Below are 20,693 nucleotides of genomic sequence, written 5' to 3'. Positions count from 1 at the left end.
GGCTCTGGGTAAGGCTCAGTCAGAGCCGCTAGTACAATCAGGCGGAGCTTCGGCCCACTCAAAGACCTCTGACTCTGCCCCTCTGTCCGGGAACACAGGCGCCCACTCCTGGGGGAATCTCTTGCACACTCTCCGTGCTCACTGACCAAGAGATTAGGCCAGCTGCCTCTCACTCTGAGTGACGCGCCCCGCCCGCACGGAAAAGTTTGAGCATAGGGAATTTCGCTCCCGCTCCCTCCCCGTGTGCCGCTTTTTCGGGGCACAGGGGCGGCTCTGAGAGTCCATTTTCGGCCCACAGAAAGACCTCTGACTCTGCCCCTCTGTCCGGGAACACAGGCGCCTACTCCCGGGGCTTTAGGAGGAATCTCTTGCCCACTACCTGCGCTCGCTGACCAGGAGATCAGGGCGATGGATTTCCCAAGTGCCTTTCTTTGTCTGGGTTTGGCATGAGCATTAGCTTGTGTTGACTGGATTGCCACAAGCACAGTTTTTCCTTGTCTTGGATGTCCGTGCCACAGCCTGGTTTGAACGTTTGTGCCGCAGTCTGGTTCTATTCACACCCTATGCCCGCCTCAGTTCCTATACTCTCAGTTTCTAGTGAAAGCAGCCCTTTTTTAGGTTAGTGAGGAAGGCGGAGTGTTTCTTCCTTTTTATTTCCTTCGGGGTTGATTATATATTTAGTCAATTTTTTGCTCAATCATACCCTCGCGTTTAGTGTAGAACTTCTGGAGGCTCCAAGGATTTTTCTGTCTCTGGTTGAAGATCTTGTTGAATTTTTTGGGAGATTTATCGTTATCGTTCCTTATGGCGCCATTTCTCTGATGTCATCCCATATCTACTTTTTAAAATATAGCCTAGCAAACATCTGTTTTTTTTTTTTAATTTGTGGGCCTTTGTTATGGTTATATATTGGTGCATTTAAAAAAATTCTATGTAGATCCTGACCTGTGGTGGCACAGTGGCTAAAGCCTCGACCTGGAACGCTGAAGTTGCTGCTTCAAAACCCCAAGCTTGCCTGGTCAAGGCGCTTATGGGAGTTGATGCTTTCTGCTCCTCCCCCTTCTCTTTCTCTCTCCTTTGTAAATGAATAAATAAAAAATAAAAATTTCTATGTAGTTTGAGTAAAATTCTCTATTTTTGTACTATGGAGATCTGTGTATGTTTGTGCAAGTTTGAATGAAACTGTATCATCATCACTACATTCTTTATTTCATATCCACTTAACATCTTGGTTTCCGAGAGTGTGTTATCGTCTATTTATGTATTTCTACTCAGTTTTACTGTCACATGTCAAGGAAATTTATTTGATACATAAACTTGAAAGACTTCCTTCTTGTGTTGGAACCCACACTGTGACGTAACTCTTATTTAAATGTGAATGTTATCTTTGGCCTGTTTACCACTTCATGGTTTGTATCCTGTTTCTTTCCTCCCTCCTTGCTCCCTCCCTTCCTCCCTTCCTCTCTCCCTTCCTTCCCTTTTTTCCTCCCTCCCTCCCTCCCTCTCTCCCTCCCTCTCTTCCTCCCTCCCTCCCTCTCTCCCTTCCTTTACCCGTCCCTCCCTCCCTCCCTCCCTCCCTCCCTCCCTCCCTTCCTCCCTTCCTTTCTCCCTTCCTGCATTCCTCCCTCCCTCCCTCCCTCCCTCCCTCCCTCCCTTTGCCCCTTCTTTTCTTTCCTCATGTGTCAGAGCCCAGTCCTGGGAGCATGTCCCACAGCTCAAGGAAGTGCACCTTGCAGGGACCAACATTAAGGCTGTTAAATTGAGACCGTGTGACATGTATGAAGAGTGGGTGCTTCCTAGTGATACAGAGATCAGGGGAACAGAGAAAGTCCGTCTCTCCGCTTCTTTGTTAAGTGGAGACTATCCTAATATTAGCTCTTCTTATTAGATATTTTTCTTCTAGAATAATTTCTCTGATTACCATCCTCCCATTTTCACTCCTTCTGGGACCCTTGTTAAGCAGACATTGGACCTTCTGGGTCACTAACTTTTTTCTACTTTTATTTCCTGTAACATTCTGAGAGAATACCAGCTGACCAGTAAGGAGAAAGGTTTAGTAAAGGTTAGAAACAGTTCGGTGTGTGAAACCCTAATAACCGCTATATTTTTAGAGCACTTAGCCCATAGATGATGCAGAATAAATGCTTGATAATTAGTCACCAAGCTTTGGTGTATCCTCAGGTTTCTTACTGTTTCATAACTCATCTTGAACCTTAAATGGAAATTTTGTTGATCCTGTTCTGTATTTTTGGTTTAATTTGAGAGAGCCTTCCTTATTTCAGTCTACTGAAGCGGAAGTTTTGGAAGTTTCTCAGACTGGATGTGCTCTCTTGGCCTAATGTCAAAAGATACTACAATACTTTTTTCTCTTCCGTGCCCCCCCCTCTTTTGTTTAATGATTGAAGAAGTGGAGGCCCTGGCCAGTTCTGTTGGTTAGAGCATTGTCCATACGCCAAGGCTGTGGGTTCAATCCCTTGTTAGGGCACATAAGGGAAAGTAGCCAATGAATGCACAACTAAGTGGGATAAGCAAATGCTTCCCTCCTTCCCCCCCTTTCTTCTTTTCCTCTTCCTTTCTCTGTCTCTCTCAAAGCAATCCATCGATAAGAAAAAGCAGAGGGAAAAGTGCTATTGAGGAGTTTAAATATTGACTCAAATAAATTTTTTGGTCAATAAACCACTTCAGAGCTCTTTTCCTTCCCTTCCCTTCTCCAGATGTTCATTGGCGTCACGATTGTTTCTTAATTAGTTTATAATTCGGTTGATTTCTAATAATGTGGTTTATGAGAGTCAGTGATGCTGGAGAAGTTCCCTGTGGGAATTCGATCTTGGATATTCTCTGCAATTTTACAGATACTTTTAATTTGGTTCAAAAACAGATATTCTGGCCTGTATAGAAAGTGTCCATTGTCTTTTTGATACCAAATGTCTTTCAGAACTTTGGGAATAATAACAGATGGGTTTGAGGCACTCACTGAAATGCATTGAGTACTCTTTTTCCCTGCCTGTAGTCTCTGATCATCTTTATACGTTCTTGTGAATTAGTGTGTTGAATACACTCCAGGACCTTCTCATAGCAGTTTAGCTAATGCCATAGAATGGTTTCCATTGCAGATGTGATTAAGAGAACATGTTGACGTTTCCAAAGTAATAGAGATGGTGGGGAAACAATCAATTTTAATTATTTCATTTCCTTCTCATGCAGATGAGTGGAAGTCATTCTATTTTATTTGCCAGGATCTTTTTTTTTTTTTTTTTTTTAATATTGCCAAGGCTTCTGTACAGCTTGGTACATACTATCTAAGCAACCAAGATTCTGGAGTTTAACGGTTCAGCATAAATTATATGCTAATGAGTTTAATATAAGCACTCCTCGGTGAGTGATTGAACTTAAAAAATGCACTATTTCTCCCTTAGCATTTTCTTGGCCTTTTTCCTGAGGAATCCAGGCCACTCAGATGACCAAGATGTCACCTGCATTCATTCTGGGTTCTGTTAATACACTAGACATAGTTAGATACCTTGGGAGGTTTTAAACAAAAAATATATCTGGTTTGGGGAAGGCTGATCGCTAATGCTTTATTAGTGAAAAAAAAATACAGCTTTCTTTCCTTCTGTGGTTTTAATGCAGGAATACCCCCCCCTTTTTTAATTTATTGTTTAGTTAAAGGAGGGGGGTAAAGCAGGAAGCAACTACTCCTAGTTGCTTCTTGTATGTACTTTGATTGGGCAAGCCCGAGGTATTTGAACCGGCGGCCTCTGTGTTCCAGGTTGACGCTTTCTTTACCCACTGTGCCACCACAGGTCGGGCAGCAACACCCTTGAGTGCAAAAAAAAAAAAAAAAAGGAACTGAAGTGTGTATCGGTTCGTGGGTTTGTGGGCTTTATATAAAATGGACACACCATGAGCACGACTAGGGCCTGTGAGTCACCAGGAAGACTCAGGGGTCTGTTGGCTACACTCAGACATGCAGAAGACAAACCAAGGGACATGAAGCTTGTTTCTGCCCATTCAGTGCCGTGGGTCCGCGGTTCTGAGAAAGAGGCTCGCACAGGAAACGCCGCCGACACGTTGAGGAGGCGTATTAGTGTGTGAAGGCATCCATAGCAACAATGTTAGCAGTGTCCCCGTTTCTTGACGGTTGCCCCAGATCATCCCGTTTGGCAGTAGGGGTTCAGCTGTGCCAATCGTGCGTCCCGCTCACAGATGAGTCCCGAGGGTGAGCTCCACTGGGGACGTACGAACACGGCCTTTCACCACCTGGTCGTGGTGCTTACAGAGGAGAGACGGAACCATCGTTGTCTCCACGCACGGATCTGGGAACAGGAGGGTAGAGGACAAGTGACCAGCAGGTGGCAATAAGTACTAACACGGCAGCTCATATAATAGACGGCTAGACCTGCCTGCTCCGAGGGAGATTTTATCCTGCAGGTGCAGCGCACCCAGCAAGCGCTCCAGATAGAAAGGGGGTCCAGGATGCGCTTGGAGGAGAGCAAGGCTTAGGGGAAGGGGACGGAGATTCAACGTGGTACGTCACCCAGACGGGCTTCTTACAGGTGCCTTAGACGCACCCTGTTGACCATGGTGGGAGGGGAGGCTTACATCTTTGCTTTTACCCCTTGTAAGAGATTGAAATTGGTGGGGGGTGGGGGTGGCAAAGAAAAGGAGAGAACTGCTGACCTAGTTTTTCTTCACACTCCCAGCCTTTATTGACTAAGAAACCTTAAAGCTCATTACTGCTGTGACATGGGTAGCTTCGTTGCCTTTAACGATATACACTGTTCACAAGTTAGGGGGTATTTTATCGCTTCACCCTCACTTTGAAATATCCTCTTAATTTTTGTGAGCACTAGTATAATTGTCCCTCATTAACTTCTACTATTGACTAGTCGATTTTTTTTCCTCACGTCAGAGTGTGATGGTAAGATCACGCCCTATGTTCACTTGATCTATTTAAACGCTGTTAAAATAACCCTTAATGAGAAACCAGCCTTTTTAACCATGTTACTGATTAAAAAATGTTTTTTTGGTTGTTGTTGCACACTTTTGACAAAGCCAGTCAAAAAAATAAAGCGAGATGCTTAACTTTGTCAACTTGAATGGCAGGGGGACTCTGTGAACTTCAGCAAGTGCTGAACCAGGCAGGCGCCTTAGGTGTTACTGTTATTTACCACATTTGAATGTTCTGCATTTGAAGGTGCCTTTACTGGGTTCTTTGATAAAGAAACTTCCTTCCCTTTTTCATCCCTTCAGCGATGTGCATTTTGCCAGCACCTTGGAGCCACTATTAAATGCTGTGAAGAGAAATGTACCCAAGTGTACCATTACCCTTGTGCCGCGGGGGCTGGCACCTTTCAGGACGTCAGCCGCCTCTTCCTCCTCTGTCCAGAACACATCGACCAAGCGCCAGAGAGATGTAAGTTGGCCGCAGACATGCGCTCCACCATCTGCCCGTTTATGCGCTTAGAGTAACCAGTGGTGTTAACTTCCCCTGAGGTGTTATTCAACTCATAGGAAAAGGTAATAGTCTGTCATCTCCATCTTTCTGAGGGATCTTTACCCAGAGGTCCTTGGGGAACGAGGGTGGGGTGTGGAAATCTGTTATTAACCAAGGCGTTATTTCCTCAGAAATTCAAGTGTCGTGGATGTGTAGTTTTTCTTATTTACAAAAAATTGTTAAACTGCAGTCAAAAGATAGACATACCAAGGATAGGATATTTTAATATGTGCTTTAAAGTGAATCATTGAAACATTAAACAGATTTCATGGTCTTTCACACAAAAAACACCACCCAACTGGGAGAATTAGGAGACGATTAACTGAGGTCGTTCAACCGATGTGCCCCAAGAATTTTTTTTTTTTTTTTTTTTGTATTTTTCTGAAGCTGGAAATGGGGAGAGACAGTCAGACAGACTCCCAAATGCGCCCGACCGGGATCCACCCGGCACTCCCACCAGGGGCTACACTCTGCCCACCAGGGGGCGATGCTCTGCCCCTCCGGAGCATCGCTCTGCAGCGACCAGAGCCACTCTAGCGCCTGGGGCAGAGGCCAAGGAGCCATCCCCAATGCCCGGGCCATCTTTGCTCCAATGGAGCCTTGGCTGCGGGAGGGGAAGAGAGAGACAGAGAGGAAGGAGGGGGGTGTGGAGAAGCAAATGGGCACTTCTCCTATGTGCCCTGGCCGGGAATCGAACCTGGGTCCCCTGCACGCCAGGCCGACGCTCTACCGCTGAGCCAACTGGCCAGGGCCGCCCCAAGAATTTTTAAAATACTCCATCCCTGACTGTTTAGTCAGGGGTACTTACTTCTGTCCCCCTTAGATTGTCAAATAAAAAAACGAAAGTCAACTCGAGAATTGCCATCCTGTGTGATGAATCCAAAGCATACCTATTTTTTATTTTTTTGTCAGATTGGCAAAAAAAATGCACGTTTTTTTGTGTTGTTTCTTTTTTTTTCGGGTGCTGTAGAATTTTAGCAGTGAGTGTTTGTGTGTGCCACGATGTGACAGAGGTGGACGGTCGCTGGTTCAGGTGTGCTTTCTCAGGACGCACACTGTCAGAGTGTACAGGCATTCGGACTCGGTGAAGACGGTGCTGCCGGCAGGCCCGCATTCCCAAAGGAAATCCACCAGTGCTGCCGCCCGACTCCTCCACCGGCCTCACCGGAGCCCTCCCCAGTGCCTTTTTCCCTTTCTTCCGAATTGTTTTCTGTGACCAAGTGACAGAATACTTAAATGTTTGAATAACATGTGATCTAGAGAATGGTAACTCTTTCCTGTCTTGATCATTCATCAAAGAGACCTCACCTTTTTTCTCCCCATGGTTTACCAGTGGGCGTGGATGCCCAGGATCTCTCTCCCTGGTAAATTGGATTTCCAACCTCACTGTGACATCTCCGCAATGCTCTTTCTAACGAGATTGTCAGTTTTCATGTGTCTCTTAGCGATGTCAACAGAAAGCCTTTTTCTCCTGCCTTTTCCTTCTTCGTGAAGCACAAACCCAGCTCCCTCGGGCTTAGACTGAAGCGATCTCAAGTGCGGCTAGCTTATTTCATGATCATCAGTGTAATTGTATCTTCAGTTAAAGTTACTTTGTGTCTGCATGTATCTTCGTACAGCTGTCATCACCATTCAGACATAGATGACGGGTAAGGCCCACCAAAACGTCAGATTGTATTGAGGCGAATAAGGGATTTATCACGTTTTTAAAATGTTTTGGATGACACATGGTTAAATCCGAGAGAAAAAGAACATTTACGCACAGCCTCTCTTATGGGTGTTACTCATGTTAAGACCTGATGTAGCAAATCACTTCACTATGCATAAGCTCTACCGTGTCAGTCATTAGAGTCGTTCCTATTCTGGGTGATATGTTACCCTTTGCCAACGGAATCTAAAACAGTTTTTGTTTTCAAGAATCTGAATTGTACTCAGCCTTTTGTACTCAGTTCAGTCAGGCTTTAGACCTCCATCAAGAATGTGTCAACTTCTCTACATCTGTGTCTGATGTTAGATTATTTTATTACATGAAGACAGTGCTATTCTCTGCTATAGACTGTATTGTAACAGTGTAGAGACCTCATTGATACCTTAGATCATAAATTGTTTGGTTGAAGGAATAAAGTGTGAGAACTGAGGTAAGATGACATGTGGTCATTTATCATACACACAGGAAAAGGTTCATCGTGGCAACAGGAACCTAGAAGAGATCCTGGGATTGATTATTGGTACCGGGCCTTGATCCCAAATAAAATTTAGGGAGACTCACAAAAATACATGAATGGTAGGATAGAATGAAACTAGAAAAGAGCATGGGGCCCTGGCTGGTTGGCTCAGTGGTAGAGCGTTGGCCCAGCCTGTGGAAGTTCCCGGTTCGATTCTTGGCCAGAGCACACAGGAGAAGTACCCATCTGCTTCTCCACCCTTTCCCCTCTCCTTTCTCTCTCTCTCTCTCTTTCTCTCTCTCTTTTTCTCTCTCTTCCCCTCCTGCAGCCAAGGTTCCATTGGAGCAAAGTTGGCCCGGGCACTGAGGATGGCTCCATGGCCTCCACCTCAGGTGCTAGAATGGCTCCGGTTGCAACAGAGCAATGCCCCAGATCAGGGGTCCCCTAACTTTTTACACAGGGGACCAGTTCACTGTCCCTCAGACCGTTGAAGGGCCAGACTATAAGTAAAACTATGAACAAATCCCTATGCACACTGCACATATCTTATTTTAAAGTAAAAAAACAAAACGGGAACAAATACAATATTTAAAATAAAGAACGAGTAAATTTTAATCAACAAACTGACCAGTATTTCAGTGGGAACTATGCTCCTCTCACCACCAATGAAAGAGGGGCCCCTTCTGGAAGTGCAGCAGGGGCCGGATAAATGGCCTCAGGGGGCCGCATGCGACCCGCAAGCCGTAGTTTGGGGACCCCTGCCCCAGATGGACAGAGCGTCACCCCCTGGTGGGCATGCCAGGGTGGATCCCGGTCGGGCACATGTGGGAGTCTGTCTCTCTGCTTCCCCACTTCTCACTTCAGAAAAATACAAAAATAAAAAGAAGAAGAAGCACGGAACTTTGGCCCTGGGAACATAAGGAGGTTACAGAGGAAGGGGGTGGTGAGGCTAATGCCGATGTGTGCGTGTGTCCTAAACTCAAGCCAGAGCCTTCCAGTAAACACCTGGCCTGTGCGGTACAACAAGGATGCACTCGACACCGGGGCTGTGTATTCACGGTGTACTACAGTGAATAGCTATCCTGACGTGGGTGCCTTGCTGTGGAAGAGACAGATCCCACAGGACAGTTTCTTACAACAGCCTTCAGCGTAAGCCAGGGATATAGAGTGGGAGCCCCACTGAGTAGATTCTATTTCTTGGTGCTCTTGAACCATGCGGCCTTGAATATACAGCTTTCTGACCATCTGTCTTCATCCCAGGAGAGAGAGAATATTGTAGATAGAATGAATCACAATGATACATAGGACTGAGCCCCAGTCTTCAAAAAAAACCATTCTAGCTGTCCTAATTGTGTGGCATAGTGCAAGGTACATAACATAACGTTTTATGTTTTAAAGATAGGGATACATTAAACGACACTCATCAGTGAACATCCTGTAGCATTGTACTTTGTCTGTATTAACTTTTACAGGAAGGTAACTTTAGTTCTTCTCTAAGGCTCAAACTATATGTATACATTATTTTTTAGCAAGAGAGCGAGTCAGGGAAAGATTGGCAGGAAGGGGGAGAGATGAGAAGCATCAACCTGTTGTGGCACTTTAGTTGTTCATTGGCTGCTTTCTCATACGTGCCTTGACCAGGGGGGCTCCAGCTCAGCCAGTGACTCCTTGCTCAAGCCAGCGACCTTGGGCTTCAAGACAGCAACCTTGGGCTTCAAGCCAGCAACCTTGGGCTTCAAGCCAGTGACCTTTGGGCTCAAGCCAGTGACCACAGGGTTATGTCTATGATCACATGCTCAAGCCAGGGACCCAACACTCAAGCTAGTGAGCCCACGCTCAAGCCTGATAAGCCCGCACTGAAGCCAGTGACCTTGGGGATTTGAACCTGGGTCCTCAGCATCCCAGGTCAGCACTCTACCCACTGCACCACCGCCTGGTCAGGCTGACTATACCTTATGCTGCTGGCTAAGTGTAGAGCAATATGTTAGAGAAATAGCTGAGGTAGGTAGGGTTAGTTTGTGCAAGGTGGCAAATCTAACAACAAAAAAGGACCTCATTAGAAAGAATCCCAACAAAGATAGTGTCAGTGAGCAAGGCCAGGACTTTGAGTAGAAAACAGTTTTTGGGTGCCCTGCGTCATAGGTAAATGCCGGTCATGCCTGCAGCGTTATTGTCACGGTGATGTGCATAAACATGGACCTTGACCTGGAAATTTGCACCAAGTGTCCAGCACAGAGACGTGGCCAGACATGCTCCCTGAGGGGTGTTTTCCCTCCTAGGGTACACTGATGGGCAGGAAGCCAGCCGCACAGGGTCAGAGGAGAGAGAGCACTCCGGGCAGCCGGAGCAGCTCTGCACAGGCCTGTGAGGAAGGAGCCAGGCCAGGCTGTGGGACAGTCAGCTCATCACTGTGCCTGGACCATAGCGTCCACTGGATGGATAGAGACGGTCTCCAGGGGAACGCAGACTGCATCCCCCTGCACAGGGTTTGGACTGATTCCACCTACAGAGGGCAGTCTTTGCTGCGTGGAGCCAGGGGAATGCTGGCTGTCTGGGAGTCCTGCCCCCGCCCTTTGTCTGCCCTCCTCACTCAGATCCCTCCTTTTACTTCAGTCACATGTTCAACATGACTGTTTCTTGGCTGTCTTTGCATCTCTGGATGCTGAGTCCTGCTTTTCTGTTACCCCTCACCTTGCCAGTCCCTGACTTTTTTTTCTTCCCTACCAGCCTGCTCTGTGTACAACATCCCCAATTCCTGTTTTTCCCCTGGAGAACTCCTGTGAGGAGGAGTCACATGGCACGGCGCCCTGCCCGTAATGATAGCATCTGTCCAATCGCGAGCTGTTCGCCTGGAGGACATCACAGGGCTGTGCTGAGGCAGTCCTCACATCGCTGCTGTGGATGTCCCTTGGACATTTCTTTTTTTTTATTTTTTTAAATTCATTTTAGAGAGGAGAGAGAAAGGGAGAGAGAGACAGAGAGGGAGAGAGAGAGGAGAGAGAGACAGAGAGAGAAGGTGGGGAGGAGCTGGAAGCATCAACTCCCATATGTGCCTTGACCAGGCAAGCCCAGGGTTTCGAACCGGCGACCTCAGCATTTCCGGGTCAACGCTTTATCCACTGCGCCACCACAGGTCAGGCCCTTGGGCATTTCTTGCTCTTTATTTACATCAGTAAATTCATTCTCCTATGCTTCTACACTTTCAGAAGGAGCAGCCCCACCTTGCAATGTGACCAAATTTTAGGGACCTGGAGTAGCTCCCTTCTGATTGAAGTTCATTGTTTTTTTTGTTTTGTTTTGTCTTTCCTCCATTTCTTCTCTTGTCACACCGCAGCCACTTAGGAATTGACCTGGTCAGAGCTTATCCCTCTGTTTCTCATGCTCTGTTCTCACCCCATCACATAGCTTCCTCCTCTTCCTCCTCTTCCTCCTCCTCTTTGGACTCTCTGCATGCTCAGGAGTTCTTCCCCACCTTCGCCCTCCTCTCTAGGGGAGCCAGTGTTGTTGAGCGGTAAAGTGCGTGTATGACCTTTGGAGCCACATGGAACTGAATCTTTACTTCAGTCCTCTCAAAATTTTCTTGAGCTTTGAAGCCTTTCGCTCAATCTCTGTTTTTTTTTTTGTTCCCAACTGCTTAAAGTCTCCCATAGTTGCTTTGATTATTTCTTCCAACGTAGTGTCTCCTGTGTTTTTGCAGACCCGTGTGTGTGTACGTACCTAGAACCACACGAGATACAACGCGCTGTCCAGTCATGTCATCTTTGTGTGCGCCACCTTTCAAAGGCTTTTTCTGCATCTTCTCCCTGATTGGAAAAGTGGGTGAAACCAACCCTCTCGTTTTCTGTGTCCTACTTTTCTCCCCTGTTGTTAATTTTACATTTCCTATAGTAAATGTTTTTTGGACCCAGTGTATCATGTGGATGTTTGTGTTTAATTTATTACCAGTGGTCCATACCGATCAAACACTAGGACAGTATTGTTGTGAAGAGATTCCTGGGAACTATTACTCTCACAGAATGAGCAGCCTCTCCTTGCCATTGTGACACCCAGTCACCTGGTTGCGAACAGTCTGTGCTCCGCAACAGAAGTAGGGTGGGAGCGGCAGCAGTACTTTTAATTTTTTCAGCAGTCACGTTAAAAAACGTTTTGAAATTGATTTTAATCATATGTATATTGAACCCAGTACATACACAATAGTATTATTCTAACGTGTAACTGATAAGAAAAAATGTGCAGATATTTGACTTTTTTTTTTCCTTCCTGGTTGAATCCTTGGCATTGGGGGTGAGTTTCCAGAGGTACAGCACATCTCAATTTGGACTCCTCACATTTCATTCGCTCGGTCACCCTGTGGCAAGTTGAAATGTCAGAGTAGCAAGCTTCTAGAAGGTGACACAGAAGCATTTTAGACAGTCTTCCTGACACATTGCAATGGAAAGATGACCTGAGTCACTGATCCTCGGAGTCCAGTATTTTCCCCAATCTCTGTGTGTCCTGAGGGTCAGCAGATATCAAAGATTAGTTTTTAAATGTTCATAGCTTGAACAAGTAAATATTGCCACTCTCTTTTAGTATGAAGAGAAACAATTCACCTTATTATATCATTTCCATAAAAAGAAAACTAATTTTTGGCATTCCCCCTTTTAAATGAGTGCCTGTCAGTCAAAGAGCCATTTAAAAGTGATTTTAGAAACAAGTCAGTTTTTAAAAATCTGTGTTCGCCTGACCAGGTGGTGACACAATGGATAGAGCATCAGACTGGGACACAGAGGACCCCGGTTCAAAACCCCAAGGTCGCTGGCTTGAGCACGGGCTCATCTGGCTTAAGCAAGGGCTCACTCACTCTGCTGGAGTCCCCCGGTCAAGGCACATAGGAGAAAGTAATCAATGTACAACTAAGGTGTTGCAACAAAAAATTGATGCTTCTGATCTCCTTTCCTGTCTGTCCCTCTCTGTGTCTCTGTCACAAACAAACAAACAAACAAAACCCCCAAAAATCTGTGTTCAATAAGACTTGTGTTAGGCAGTTGAGGGTGTGAAGTTGAAAACGACAAGGTCCCTGCCCTTCGAGGGAGCACAGTCCTGTGTTATAATTCATCATGTAACCCTTTCTCCTAAGCACATGGAGAAAGGAATATTCAGCAGCAAGACCGGTGTTGAGGTGTGGGGCTATTTCAGAAGTGGGGACCGTGTTTGAGCAGAGCTGTGAAGGTCTCTTTGGAATGGGCCAGGGGCACAGCAGAGGGCCTGCATTTCATGTAGCCAGAACCAGGGGTGAACTTCAGTAGATGTTCTGTGCGTGACAACTGCTTGACTTGACCTGCAGGGGTTGAGTGGGTCTGAGATTCATTTGGAAAGGGAGGTAATGGTGTTTTGTTTTTGTGTTGTGGCTTTTCCCCCCCTTTTTTCATACTAGAAAGTTTATATTTTTTTCCTTTTAGGTGGAAAAGGAAGTATTTGTGGCTTTTTTTTTTTTTTTTTTTTTTAGTTTCAGTAGGTAGAAGGGGCTTAGAGTCAGAGAAGACTGACCTAACCTTCAAAATATAAAGGATGGGAAAAAATGTACATACATAATTTAAAAGAGTCCTAGGGTAATCAGCTAATTAGACCACTTCATTGAGACCCTAAGTGTCAGATATAGGCTTATAATTATATGTTATCAAATTGGTATGACTTTAGAGTAAACATTATCTTCATTATGTAATATATGTGAGTTTAGTAGTGTATACAGGGCAAGGAAGTTTATTCTTAGTCTTTTTTTTGTTTTCGTGGTAAAAGAACTGTTAAAAAAAGTGCTATTTCTTTTGATCCACATTTTAAGGGGTTAGATGATGAACATAATTATATAGAATTGATTGCCTTTTTTTTTACGCCTGGCAATTAATATAGATGAATATAAAAATAATATACGAAGTATTGTATTTGGATATGAATATGTGATTTCTATCTGTAATGTTCTCCCTCATGCTGTATTTTCCAGGATTTAAAAAAAAAAAAAACAACACGAAAAAAACTGATTTGATCCAAATAAAAATTAGTCTATGTTTAAGAAGCATCTTCTTCTAATGGATATTAACGTTTCTTAATTTTTGTCTCTTATCCATCTTTTTGTTCATTTTGAAACGTAATTGACATCCCAAATAAAGTATGTTTTTTATTCACACTGCAAATGTCTCTCAGCTTGTCTTTTCCTGTCTGGCCCTTTTCAGCCAAGTGGATGGAGCACTGCCTCAGGCACCCACCCAGCCTAGTCATGTGTATTGGGTATTTGAGATTTAAGTTACATAGTAGCACTGCTTGTGGTCTCAAGGAGCTACCTGGGATTCAATTTACATGTAAAGAGATATTACCTTGTTGTTATACCTTGTTGTTATCGAGGCGCCTTATTCTGATTGGCATGGAGGCTTGACCACCCAAATTCTCTCCAAGTGAATTTTCTTTTAAAACTGTGAAGTCAGAAGAAAAACAAACAAACCGATGTTAAATTCTTACCCAACGATTCCATTGTCTCACTGTTGATTGTAGCAAAGGAAGACGCCAACTGCGCGGTGTGCGACAGCCCAGGAGACCTCTTAGATCAGTTCTTTTGTACCACGTGCGGGCAGCACTATCACGGAATGTGCCTGGACATAGCGGTCACTCCATTAAAACGGGCAGGTTGGCAATGTCCCGAGTGCAAAGTGTGTCAGAACTGCAAGTAAGTTTTCACCTCGACTCCCCAGGTGTGTACTGCGTGAGTGTAAGAGAGACCCTGTGTCTGTAGCTGCAAGAGGTCTGTGTCGTGTGCTGAAGGGGTCCGGGCAGCGGTGCACATGCTCCCCTCAACTTTGTCATGTCTCAGTTAAGTAGAAAGAAAGAAGGAAAGAGAGAGAGAGAGAGAAAGCAAGAAAGGAAGAAAGAAAGAAAAATGCCAGCTATGTGTGAATGTTCACAGTATGTACCCTGAAACCCACCTCTAAATGAAAAAGCTAATTTTAATTCATTTAAATTTCTCTGGTTGTCTAAACAGCTAATTTTTAAACTTGCTGACGTGTTTTAAACGAAGGATGTTAACGGTAGAAAATAAATATTCGGAAAATAAAGCAGCTCCTTTTGAGGAGAGACTGGGGAGGGGGTTTAATAGGCAAAAATAAACCACAGAAAGTAGTTATTAGAAAGAGAGCTCTCTTCCATGCCAGGAAGAACAATTTATACTAAGATTATTGTTTAAAAGAAAAACAACTCGGTATCCATCTGAAAGACAATTTGTTGTTACCAGTAGACCCTATTCACTGTAATACTGAAACAAAGTATCATACGACATTTAAGCTGTTTGTCATGGGGTGTTCTTTTCCTATTCTAGTCCATCTTCTTAGGTCCTTTCTCCAAACTTTTCTGTGATTTTTCTTCTCTCTCATGCTGCTAACTAATTAGCATGACCATTTGGGGTTGTTCCTCATCTCTCTAGCAGTCTTCAAATTATTTAAAAGCTGAGGAAGATTTTTCGTAACCAGAAGAAATTATGTCCACCACACTGCCATAAAATCAGCCTGCCATAATTTAATTTTGCTAACAAGAAAGCATCAGTACAGAATTCTGCAGCATGAGCAGGACCCATGTGCTGTTATATTTTATATATTTGGGTAAAATTTAAAGAGGCTATCCAGAAGCACTGGTATCTTTCTACCTGTGCCTTGTTTCTTGGAAGAGACAAAGGGAATTTGAGGAAAGGGTGGTTTCCCTGCAAGATCTTCCCCTGTAGCTCAAGAGATGAAATAATGCAATTTGAGCTGTAGTATTTTTTAAGTTGGAGAAGATATAACCAGAGGCCAACTCACCCATCTTCTTTCTTCTGCCTGTTCCTGAGTTTTGGTCAGTATTCCCTCTTTCTACATTCCCCCACCCCCGATTTTTCTTTCCCTTCTTTTTGATTAAATTCTTAGTGTCTAAGAAGTAAATAATAGCCAAGAAGCAAGGCAGAGGGTTTTGGGGTTTTATTTATTTATTCTCAGTACAGTTCTTAATAATTGTAAGAGTATAATTCTTATACCGATTCATTTAGCATGTGTTGCTTCATGAACACGCTAAACTCTTCCACCAGAATTAGATGGAACTCTCACAGAAATCTGATCGTTGTCCCCATTTTATACCTGGAACAGAGGGAACGGAAGTCTGAGGTTATTCTAGGGTCACACAGCTAGAGAAACAGCGGTCTGAGTATTAAGAACAGGCCAATGCCAAATCTGATCCTCCTTTTATTATCTTCCCAACTCCCCGTGCCAAGATTTCCATCAGTATCAGCTAGGAGTGGTAACTCCTTTTCCAGAGAAAGGTCCGCACAGAGGTGCTTTGAAATCTAAGGGATCAGAATCAGCCTTCTTGCCTGAACCCTTCCCTTCTCTGCAGGAACCCCAAAACAACTAAGGCAGGTTCACCATAAGGGGGAAGCATTCAATAACGGAAAACCCTTTCAGGGAGCTTGGGACACTGTCACATTTGCTAGCGGGGTTGCCTTTGTCGTTATCTGTGCACGCAGGGACAGAACAGGCAGACACAGAGGTTCAGGAGGTGTTGATGAACAGGCCAGTGTGCTGGTATCGTTTCCTTAGGTGATGACTTGTGTTACACACATAAGTGGAAAGATCAGGCATCATTAATGCTATCTTATTTTTTAGACAATCGGGAGAAGATAGCAAGATGCTAGTATGTGATACGTGTGACAAAGGGTATCATACCTTTTGCCTTCAACCAGTTATGAAATCAGTACCAACCAATGGCTGGAAGTGCAAAGTAAGTTCTTTTTATCTTTTTAAGAAAACTGTCCTCATCTGTATGTTTATATATATATATATACACACACACACACCACAGAGAGAGAGAGAGAGAGAGAGAGAGAGAGAGAAGACCAACCGGATATCTCTGCAGATTCATGCATTGCCATCAACCTTAGAATGAGCAACTTGATTGATACATAATTGATATTTTAATCAACTACGTTCTTAAAGTCTGTAACTTAATTGAACACACGTACATCCTCATGAAACCATTATTTGCCCCTTCAACATAATGAACATATTCATCTCTCCTAACGGTTTCATGGTGCCCTTGTGAGCCCCTCCAGCTATTCACTAGTCACCCCTCCAATCTGCTTTCTCTCGCCATAAATTAGTTTGCATTTTCCAGAATGTTATATCAGTGGCATTATATAGTATATCTATATTTTCTATATATTTTCTTTTTGTTCTGGCTTTGAAACTCACTATGATTATTTTGCGATTCACCCACATTGTTGTGGAGTAGTGGATATAACCACAGTTTGTTTATGGAATGGCTTGTTGGTGAACATTTGGGTTGTTTATCAGTTTAGGTTTTTCTGAAAATGCTGCTGAATGTGTTAACTAACATGTATGGTACCTCATGGCTTAGAAATTGATTTTTTTTTAATGATTTACCTTTAATTTTCCCAGAAACCTCTGAAATAGATAGTATCCCCATATGAAGCTACTGAAACAGAGATATATTTTAAAAATCCATTAATTTAAAATCTAGAGATAAAATACATTTTGATAGATAAGCTTCTGGGTGGTTTTACAGTAACTTTTCTACGTACATATATGTATGTATGTATGTAACACTGGTATTAACTTGGGAATCATGTAAATTGCGCCTTCCTCATGGTAATTTTAGTAAGTGGTGCTTGACTTAGATACTTATTTTTTTAGATGTTTAAAGTCTCTCTTGGGTTTTGAGAGACAAGATCTATAGACATTTTTCCATTTCTTTTATTCATTATTATTGCTTAAGATATCAATATATTTGGTATTGCATAGGATATATCAATATTTATCCTCTTTCTACAGTCATTTCAAATTCTTTGGATCAGTGATGTTCTGTTCGTTCTTCTGTTTTGGTATTTGCATCCTTCCAGCCCTAGATGTTCCAGGCTTCTGTCTTTAAGCTGCCTGAGGTTGTCTCTATTCTCAGTACCTCTAAACCAGGGGTAGTCAACCTTTTTATACCTACCACCCACTTTTGTATCTCTGTTAGTAGTAAAATTTTCTAACCGCCCACCAGTTCTACATAATGATGATTTATAAAGTAGGGAAGTAACTTAACTTTATAAGGCAGAATTACAGCAAGTTAAAGCATATAATAATAATTACCACGTACTTTATGTCGGATTTTCACTAAGTTTGGCAGAATAAATCTTTATAAAACAACTTACTATAGTTAAATCTATCTTTTTATTTATACTTTGGTTGCTCCGCTACCGCCCACCTTGAAAGCTGGAATGCCCACTAGTGGGCGGTAGGGACCAGGTTGACTACCACTGCTCTAAACCATGTCGATTGGCTGACAAGTCTGCCTCTGTGGAGTTAGTATAGCACCAGGTAGACAAGTTTTAGAATTACCTGTTTAAGGAGCCACAAGATATTTAAATTCTTAAAGTAGAAGGTAACAAGAATGTGTTTACCTTTCATTCTCAACCAACTGAATAATACTCCCCCCCCCCCTTTTAGGAGATAATTTGCCAAAAAATATTCACCATGACTTTTCTTTGAATATTCTGTAGGCTGAATCAATCATGAAGGTAGTTCCTGTGCTTTCCTTGGAATCTAGACAGGTCAGCTCATAAATTCTAGGTTAAGAGCTGGTGAGGTTCTAAGGGTTCAGTACACTGTCTCAAGTTGACTGATTTGTCAAAAGCAGAATGGGAACTGAAGTTCGGGTTTCCTGTCCTGTGAGGAGATGTCTTACCCCATATATTATTACCCTGTATCCCTGTGCTGTCATACTTGATTCCTCAGTAGCCGGGCTTTGCTCTCTAGAGATGTTTCACCAAGATGTAGAGCAGTGGTCCCCAAACTATGGTGCGGCCCCCTGAGGCCATTTGTCTGGCCCCCACTGCACTTCCGGAAGGGGCATCTCTTTCATTGGTGGTCAGTGAGAGGAGCATAGTTCCCATTGAAATACTGGTCAGTTTGTTGATTTAAATTTACTTGTTCTTTATTTTAAATATTGTATTTGTTCCTGTTTTGTTTTTTTACTTTAAAATAAGATATGTGCAGTGTGCATAGGGATTTGTTCATAGTTTTTTTTATAGTCCGGCCCTCCAACTGTCTGAGGGACAGTGAACTGGCCCCCTGTGTAAAAAGTTTGGGGACCCCGATGTAGAGGGTAAGAAGTTGGAGACTCTAGAACTGTGGGCCATCTGCACCTCCCCACCCCCCATGTGAAGGGTCTTTAAAATGATAATCTTAAATTTATAGGACAGACATAAAGCTAGTCATACAACTTCTTTTATCTATACAGCTAGTGCTCAACTTATGACCATGATTGGTTCTGACAAACTGGTGATAACACGATTTGGTCGTAAGTTGAGTAGGCTATATGTACAGTACTGTGAAATGATGTTATAAAAATCTTTAAGTCATAATTTTATCATAATTTTCTTTCATTATTGTTATATATCATTTTCTTTGTTCATTTTATGCCATTTGTATCATCTCTACACCATTTTGTTTCTTTTTCTTTTTTTTTCTTTACAGAGACAGAGAGAGAGTCAGAGATAGGGATACATAGGGACAGACAGACAGGAATGGAGAGATGAGAAGCATCAATTATCAGTTTTTCGTTGCGACACCTTAGTTGTTCATTGATTGCTTTCTCATATGTGCCTTGACTGCGGGCCGTCAGCAGACCGAGTAACCCCTTGCTCGAGCCATCTACCTTTGGTCCAAGCTGGTGAGCTTTTGCTCAAACCAGATGAGCCCACGCTTAAGCTGGCGACCTTGGGGTCTCGAACCTGGGTCCTTGGCATCCCAGTCCGTCGCTCTATCCACTGCGCCACCGCCTGGTCAGGCACCATTTTATTTTTTATTTTTACATTTGTCAGGTTTAAGTAAACACTGCATTACCAGTACAACTGGTTTAATATTTGCAAAGACAATTTCCTTGTGGTAGACATCTTGGGAGGGGTTTGATGAAAAATATCCAAGACACAAAACAGAAATTGCTGTACCAAGTCTGGGATAACAGTTGAAATGGTGCATGCGGAGATGGTAGTGCTGCCGGAAGCTGGTCTGCACTGTTGTACGCCCAGCTGGGGAACGCATGTGCTGCCAGACATGGAGCAGTCCTGGCTAGCGATTGTGGTTGTAAAGTCGAATGGTTGTAAGTTGCATAGGTTGTAAGTCGATCAATATTTGTACAGTAATTACACTGACTTTAAAATTAAATAGGACTGTTCCTGTCTGTCTGTCCCTGTCTATCCCTCTTTCTCACTCTCTCTCTGTCTCTGTAAAAAAAAAAAAAAAAAATTAAATAGGACTTATAAAGCGAATATTCATTTATTCATTACGCATAGCTTTGTCTTGAAAATCAGTGGCCAAGTCTGGGTTTAGTAGGAAGGTATGTATTTTCTCCGGTCCGGCTGGTCCTGGGTGTTATGTTTTTTTTGTTGTTGTTATTATTTTTGTTTTGGCTTTGATTGTGCTGATACAGAAAGTGCCCTTTGTGGAGGAACTTGCATCAAATAGTATTGATAACTGCCATGACCACTTTTCCCAGTTCAGAGGGATGGGACTTCCGAACGGAGTCAGCAGCCCTTGAACATGATGTAGGGAAGTGCCCCTCTCTGGTGACCCCGGGAAGCTTTGCTTACAGGGGCACCATCGTGGCTCAACTGAAATCTACTAGAACTACTGGGGTGCCTACCCCGCTATTGTTAAAATACGGAACAGCAGTTCCCCATTAGGAGTAACTGGTGTGCTCTCTGTGTGGTGGCCACATGGTGGGAATGGAGCTGGAGTTCTCTGCTGGCTCTGGACCTTCTGCTGAGGCTCTCTGGGCGTGTCCAGTGCCCGCAGGACATTCCCTGCTGTTCACCACGGGTTTTACCCTGTTCCCTAAGGTCTCTGACAGCCAGTGGGACTAACAGTGATAAACAGATGTAAATGCAGGTACTACATCTGCATTGCAATACCTGGGGCAGACCAGTTACATTGTATACAAATGAACTACTTTAGGTGAGCATTCTCTGGGAAACACCT

The 20,693-nt window shown here is 43.6% G+C and overlaps 1 protein-coding gene across 12 annotated transcripts in view; it reads left to right on the top strand.

Annotated features, from left to right (window-relative positions):
• Positions 1-20,693, top strand: part of KMT2C (lysine methyltransferase 2C) — a 235,480-nt gene that overhangs the window by 110,125 nt on the left and 104,662 nt on the right. For all 12 annotated transcript variants that reach the window (XR_010726264.1, XM_066237431.1, XM_066237427.1 and 9 more), the window contains exons 7-9: positions 5,254-5,416; positions 14,188-14,359; positions 16,317-16,431. Coding sequence is in view for 11 of the 12 variants with exons in the window: in XM_066237431.1 (XP_066093528.1) it covers positions 5,254-5,416; positions 14,188-14,359; positions 16,317-16,431 (450 nt within the window). In the remaining variant the exon portion in view is untranslated. The remainder of the gene's footprint in view (positions 1-5,253; positions 5,417-14,187; positions 14,360-16,316; positions 16,432-20,693) is intronic.

This window comes from Saccopteryx bilineata, chromosome 6 (assembly GCF_036850765.1).
Source record: "Saccopteryx bilineata isolate mSacBil1 chromosome 6, mSacBil1_pri_phased_curated, whole genome shotgun sequence".
NCBI lineage: Eukaryota > Metazoa > Chordata > Mammalia > Chiroptera > Emballonuridae > Saccopteryx > Saccopteryx bilineata.
This window is presented reverse-complemented; position numbering and strand designations above follow the sequence as displayed.